General features: G+C 30.4%; 1 protein-coding gene across 1 annotated transcript; it reads left to right on the forward strand.

Moving 5' to 3' along the window:
* Window positions 1-6831: 6831 nt before the first annotated feature.
* On the forward strand, window positions 6832-7889 carry LOC113871956 (DNA repair RAD52-like protein 2, chloroplastic; the record flags this gene model as incomplete). Its single annotated transcript, XM_027509050.1, has 3 exons — window positions 6832-7271; window positions 7658-7695; window positions 7876-7889. Coding segments are annotated over exons 1-3 (405 nt in total), but the record flags the coding sequence as incomplete, so codon positions are not given.
* Between the last annotated feature and the right edge of the window lie 4 nt (window positions 7890-7893).

Consider the following 7893-nt stretch of genomic DNA (forward strand, 5'->3'; position numbering starts at 1 on the left):
CACCGGACAGCAGCGTCGCCGGCATTCAGCGCTGTTCAGGACTTCAGGAGCTACAGTTGTTGAATTTGGTTAAGCGAGACTAGAGTGGCAGATTGGGGATTTGGTTGTGTGGTGGTTGGGTGTGGACTCGATTGGGTGGAGATGCTGTTGCAGTTCAGGTTTTGCAGTGGTGGAGGATGTGGCAAAAGTCGGGTGCACCAGTAAGATGTAGTTCATTGCAAAATTTGGAGTTCTTGCCATTCTTTATTTTCCAATTTTATTTCCGACGAAAATATTGTTGAAAAGTTGTTTGATTAGATTTTTTTTAACATTTTCTTTAAAAATATTCTTAAATTTTGTTTGGAAATGAAAACATGAAAGTTCGGTGGTAGGGTCAATATATTTAATCATGCTTATGAAAAGGGCTCTTTTTTTTTTTTCTATATGGGAAAAAGAAAATTAAATTACCAAAATGATAGTTTGAAAAAAAAAAAATTCTCAGCACAAAAACTCAGCTAAAATTCTTCACAGTAATCTTCGCAACTATCAGACCGCCGTATAGAAATCCCATCATCGATAACACAGACGAAGACCATCATATAAAAAGTAAACGTATGCTTCAACTTGGAAGGAAGAAACGCAAGCACAAGCAAACCAAAGGTGGTGTTTTAATTGGAAAGGACTGTGTTAAGTGGGGTCTCCTAATCAGTTTAGCAAGATGACCAAGTCCGTGCCTCATATTGCATTAGGCTCAGTTGTATTGTAAGGATATCTCTTGGAAAATCCAATGTTTCCCATATTTCGGTACCTAGGTCACGCAACTTTTAACAAGTCATTCTTGTAAATTGGTGATACCACAACAAATGAACAAATAAACAATCTTGTCCCCCAACCAGTGCTAACAAAGCCTGAGAGGAACTACACCACTGTGCCAGAAACACCATCGTCTTTGGGCCACCATCACATCTACTGTGGCACCAAAACCCAACCCATGTTAAGTGTTGTTGTTAATGGATGTCATCAGAAAAGTCTTTGTCAAAGAAAGTCTTGTCATGACTATTAGAATATTAGAAAATATTATGGAATCCCGTACTAAGGAAATCCAACATGTAGTCCTAATGTTGCTGGAGTTTCAAATTGAAGTACGGTGATTTAATGTTATTTAGTAACACACGAACGAGGCAATAAAATTTTTTAATTAAGTAATATAATAAATTTGTTAAAATTTTGGTTGAATTTTCTATTTATTTTTATTATCTCAAAATATAATAATATGTTAAGATTAATTTATAACTCAACTAATCTCTAACATATTATAATATCAAAATTAGAATATTTAATATCGCACTATGTTACTTGATGATTTGTAAATGAATATGAGTATCAATAAACACTCACATAAAAAAATGAGGGAACTTACTAAGAACCAAGTTAAGAACGACGAAAAATGAACCATTGTGCATTATGCAATAAAAAGAAAGGGTTGAAGGGCCCTAGCAAAGGATGTGTGAATTAAAAAACTCTGCTCTCTTTTTAACTTACGCGATTGTGCCTTTTTTTTTTTTTTTTTTTTTTTATGAAAATGGTACCTTTCACACACCTTAAAAAAGAATTTAATCCCTACATTTGGTCCTATTTTTTATTTAGTCTTTTGACTTTTGCATGAAAAATTCTCTTCAATCAGTCCTTAAAATTGACTATATTTTTTTTATTTTATGTCTTGCAAACAAAAATAAAAATTATAATTCATTTTGGTTCTTTACATTTTAATTCCTATAATTGATCTATTATTTTTATTTTAGTTCTTATATAAAAAAATTATTGAATATGATAAATAATGTATTAACATTTAGAAATAACAACTTATATAATATATCAATAATTTTTTTCTTAAGAAAATATTATAATAAAAAATTTAGATTAATTTTTAAATTGAAAAATTATTTATTCATTAAAAAAATAGAAAGAATTATTTTTACTTTTTTTTATTTCTTTCTCTTATTTTAACTCATTCAAACAATAAATATTTTTACTCTACTTTTCAATTTTCTCTTTTCTATTTTTCCTCTTTGTAATTCATTCCTCGTCCAAACAAAACCGTTAAGAATAAAATAAAATACGGTGCCTACCAACAAATCAAATTTTTAACCTTTAATAAATTTAGATTTGCATGGTAAAAGAATATTAAAGAGACAAGTCAAGAATCCAAACCTTCAATTTCTTCTAAACAAATGAACCAAAATTAAGTACAAAAAAAGGATAGCAAATGTACCGCATTTCGACCGACAAGTCAGGTCACTAGAGAAATGGAAGATCCAAGAATCATCAGGACTTCAGTGTTGCAACAGTGACATGATAATAAATTTATGAAAATAAGAAACATGACAAAAGCAAAGAAAAACCTGTTAAAAAACCCAAGCAAAGATTTTTGGAAAAAAAAAATAGCACGACTAAAACATGAAAAGAATTGGAAGATCGAAGAAATATTAGAACCTCAGTTTTGTACAAAGACATGATGAGAAATTTATGAGGATAAGAAATGTGACAAACGCAAGGAAATACTTACCCCCTTTTCTAATTTGTAAGCTGTAGATTGAGTGGAAGATTAAATTGATGTCCCCTTTACCGCACCAGAAATAAACATATTTACAGTAGAGATATATTATTGTCAGTTCAATATTTTAATATACTAGGAATAAAATGAGACACAAGTCAGTCGCGTGATGGATTTTGTTACCTTTTAATAAGAAAAAAAAAAAACATTTTATCCAGAAAAGAGAAACATATAAGCTTTGTAAGGTTGTCATAATCGAGAGTTTATTACTACCATGCAAAAAATATGTAGAAACACCTTGTAGTCTTACCCCCCGTAAAAAAAAACGACATTCCATTGACACAATAATTGTTCATTCATCATTAAAAGACTTGATTTCACATAAGCATTAGGATCCTCACAAAAACAAAGATATGACTTCCAGTTTTCCACAACACTAAACGTACTTCATGAGTACCTGGCAGCCACCTATTGTCTACTAATATTCACATGAATGAGTAGAAACCAATACAACATCGCATCAACCCAAAACTTTTTTTGGAAGCTTAAATACTGGCCATTTGATCTTCATGATACAAATACAAGCCTAGACCAAACCGGGCACAAGCTTTGCAGAAAGCAATTTCCTCGGCTGCTGAAACTGGATCACCGATGGAGCCATCACAAGGTGATATTGTCCCAGTTGACTCACGATATGCCTGTCATCAAGAGAGAGAAAATACAATCTTAGACACTTCAGATGTTACTAATTGTGCAGCAAATGGAATTGAGAAACTCTCACTTTGACCTACACGAAGCAAGACCCACCTGCCAGACAAAATGAGTTATAGCATCAACGAAACCTAAGTTTACCAATAAATTGACACAATTTTCCTTTCTTTACGAGGGTGATTGTAGCATTTTAAAAGTGAAAGGTCATCTTATAATTTTGGACATTCTGGATTAGGAAGCTATTCTCTAGTTCATCTTATAATTTAAGCTGTGAAGGTATTCTAGTAATTATGTATTTCAACATCATGAGTTGAATTTGGGCTTGGTTTTGTGGTATTTAGTATTGTGTAGTTATTACTTTGTGTTGCATTTTCCAAGATCAAGATTTCCCTTATTGCTTAGGAAATACAAGAAAGTATCAATTCTAATTTGATAATCAGCATTCTGAACTATGGCAGCAACTTGTTCATTAGTTGGTTGTGTGATAAAGGGAAAACCTACATGTGATGCCTAAGTTACTTTTACTTCTTCAGACTACAAATATATTCTCTAACTTTGTTAATTGCCTAAACATGCAACAGCAATAGACTGAGTTTAACCGCTAGAGATGATAATCAAAATTGAGAAGTGCTAGGAGCACACTCTTTAACACACTCCTAATTATTGACTAAAATTTATTTAAAACTACAACAATCATGTGAAATCCTATAAAGATGCTCTTATTGCCAGTATATTTATGTTCTTAAGTTTTCATTGCATTATGCTTTCCTTTTGTGGCGTATTCATATCAAATTGTAACATCATGTTATAGTTTGCGCTTTCTAGAGCTCATAAGAGTATGATACTAACAATAACCTGTAATGATGTCATACATTTTGTCAAATTCATTTTGCAAAGATAACCGACACTTAATATGGGCACATTGTCCTCTCTCACTCAACTTGGCTCTATCAATCCTCTGTCAGTATAACAATTCTGGTCTGCATCAACATCATCTCTCACACCAGTGTCCAAGCCTCAGTTCTTCACTATTTTCTGTAAAGATTTCAGGTGTTTGAGTGGTTCTCTCAAACTATGTTTAGGAAGGGTTTGAAATTTTTCTAAACCCTCCAAAGCTCTCTTAACACTAGTTTGTTGAGGTCCCAATCCGGAATTTTCTGGAGTGTGTCTCTCTCTCACTCTTTGTACTCTTTTACAACAAGAATTTTAATATATATTTTTAAATGTTAGTTTTTCAAATAAAAATATTTTAAAAATTTATAAAAATAAAAATAAAAATATTAAAATTATTAATTTTTAGAGAAAGAAAAATATCAAATTTTTTATTTTTAAAAAAATAAAAAAATATAATAATATCATTTATATAAATAAGCACTTTGTTATCCTTTCTTCTCAATATTAAACTTCCAAATAAGGAAGAAGTTTAACCTCCTTCCCCTCCTTTCCTTCTCCCTCCAAACCCTTTCCCTCTAAACTCTCAAACAAAACATTAGTCTCTATGCCAAACTTAAGTTTTTGAGTCACCCCACTGTTTTATGTGGAGCAATTAGACATAAATTTATACCGACTCCTCAGAATTTGGTGACTTCAAGTTTGTGAGTATCTTATACACTATGAGTTGTTAACTTGTAACTTTGGCCAAAGCTGTGACTTGTTAGTTCTATGCAGCCTTCTTCTTATGCATTTTTAATTAATGTTTAATTAAATGTCAGTAGTAACTTAGAGGTTATTTTTCTTATCTACGTTATTATATCCATATGTATATGTTTAAATATAATTCTATATTTTCGATAGGATTTTACAATGTGTTACAATCACACAATTTATCTGTTTTATCCCCCTTCCAATCCTAGGCAGAACCTTGATTTCGACAACCTTACCTAGGATGATCCTGGAGAATATTGTTAAATTGTTAGTAACCAAAAGAAGAAAAAGAACAATCAAATGTGACAAAGTCAAAGAGAGCAACGAGTAATATAGGAGAAAATTCACAATTTTTAATACAGTATACAGACTAGAGGCTCACCTCCCCATCAGATCCCCGTACAGTAAGACGATATACCACAGTTACACTGCCGTTGTCAGAGAAAATGACATCACGAGAAGTTTCATAGCTATGAGATTCAAAAATCCAAATTTGTTATAACAATGAAGCTCATTTGAACCGTAAAGGATCTTTATTTGGTTTAAAGCTTTAAAGCTATATTAAGTAGCATAACATCAAAGAAACAATGGTCATCACCGTAGAGGTGATGCGTGGGAGTTGCCATTGTTGGCAAAACCACTCGACATTAGCCCTGTGCGTGTCTAATTAAGAAGCAAGAAAATAGGGGGGGAAATTTAAAGACTATTTGGTTTCTCAAAATATTTTATATTTTCTGTTTTTATTTTTCTTTTACTTTTAATCATAAAATCGTCACTTTACTTAATTTTGCTTTTTATTTTTCTAAAATTTATACATAATACAGTAAAAATTTTAAAAAAAAATGTGTTTTTTTTTCAAATTTATTAAAATTAAAAACAGAATAAAAATTAAAAAATATTTTTTAAACCAAACAGCCCTTAGGTCAGATTGATTTTAGGGGGAAAAAATTATTTTCACTTTTCATTGCAAAATGGTCACATTATTTTCACTTTATTTTTTTTTAAATTAAACAAAAATAGTGAAAAAGAAAAATATATTTTTTTATTTTACCTGTACAAATATTTGAAAACAGAAAATAAAATTAAACTTCTTACCTTGTTTTATTTATTTTAATTCAATACTTAAAACAAATTCTAAAGTTATTATTATTATTATTTATATAGTATTACAAAAACTCGTATTATTAATAAAATTCATTAGTATTTCTTATGTGTATTTCATAAGTTAATATCTATAAATGTTAAATTGAAATACTTACATTACTTAATATTTTTTTTATAAAATATAAAATTAAATGATTTAACTGTTAGTTTAAAAAATTTATTAAATAAATTAATTTTATAAAATTAACACTAAATTTAAAAAAAATAAAATATTTTAAAATTTTTAATTTAATAACATTCGTATAATACAAAAGTACTAATTTTACTAAAATGTTTTGAAAAATAAAAAAGATAATAAAAATTTCATTGACTTTTATTATATATTTTTATAAGATCATCAATAAATAAATAGTTTTAAAAAGTTACAGATATAAATTAAATTGTTTTAATGTACATTTAATAATTTTTTATTAAAATTATATAATATTATTAAATTTAATTATAATATTAAAAATTATAAATTATAATAAAAGTATTTATTTATTATATATTTTTGTACTTTTTAAAAAAACTGACATGACTTAATTAAAACAAAATAATTTTTACGGTTTTCTTATAAGAGGACATTGTATGTATTTTTAAGTAGAATAATTACCATTAATTTTACATTTATAATAATAAAATTAATAATTTGTTTTTAAAAAACATAAATAATTTTTAATATTATTTAAAAAAATTCTCTACTTCACAAGACCTTAAAATAATACCTGTGTGTCGAGTAGGTAAGCCAGCATAAATATCCTCACTTTCCGAGTTCTGAAACTCTTGGGTTAGTTATTGTCAGATTTGATATAAACTTGGTCTTAGACTGTCTCAATGCAGCAATTGGGGATCTGATCTGAGACTGAGGTGGGTGAGGTCGGGCGATGGCTTTCGCGGTTATGCCTAAGATGATTTTGGGCTCATTCTACAGCCAAAACCGGAAGGAAGGTTTTGAACCAGGGTTGAGGAAAAGGAATATTGGGATAACGGATCGCCTGTGTACCCTGTCCCTCAAGTGTGCTCTCGAGCGAAGCAGCAGCAGCAGCGATGGAAAGAAAGGAGGCGTATCGAATTCCAATTACGTGGTGCCGCTGGACAATTCATCTCCTTTCTCAAACTCATCCTGCATAACTCGTCCTTTAGCCGAGATACTCCGAGACCTCAATAAAAGAATCCCCGATAATATCGTCAAATCTCATGTCCCAGGCGATCCTTCGGCTTCTACCTTTATCCCCTGGTACTTTGCTTCATTTTGTTTCTATATTTTTTTCTTCCTTGCTCTCCAAAGAACTCTGTTCACAGACAGATTAAACGGATAGATCTTCTAAACTCTGCTAATTAAAACAGGAGATGATTGCTCACTGAATGACGTATCAATTCAATGAAAATATGTCAGACTGGCATATGATTTTCCTTGTCAGAAATCTGACACGTTTTGACAATGTCTCTGGATTCCATGCATTATTAGTAACTATTGCCTGTTATGCCAAACACCCTGACATATATTAACTAACAATAAAAATGCCGAGGGAAAAAGCAGATAAAGAATAACACAGCAGAGTTCTTTTCCTGAATTTATCATGATCTAATCAAATTTTGCTATTTGCTGCTGTTCTTTTTTAGGTATCATGCCAACAGGATGTTGAGCTTTTACGCCCCAGGTGCATGGAACTATCCCTTTATTGGAATTAGTATTTTTCTAATTAATTATTGTGTGTACTGTCTAATGTTGCATGTTTGGGTCTAGGATCGAAAAATGCTACCTATCCTCGATCATTCTAAATGTAAATTGGATCCTATTATGTCCAATAAAACTTTCAAATTTCGAAACTATTTGGCAGGATGGTGTGGAGAGATAC

The sequence above is a fragment of the Abrus precatorius genome, unplaced genomic scaffold (assembly GCF_003935025.1).
Source record: "Abrus precatorius isolate BTA unplaced genomic scaffold, Abrus_2018 Scaffold7, whole genome shotgun sequence".
Lineage (NCBI taxonomy): Eukaryota > Viridiplantae > Streptophyta > Magnoliopsida > Fabales > Fabaceae > Abrus > Abrus precatorius.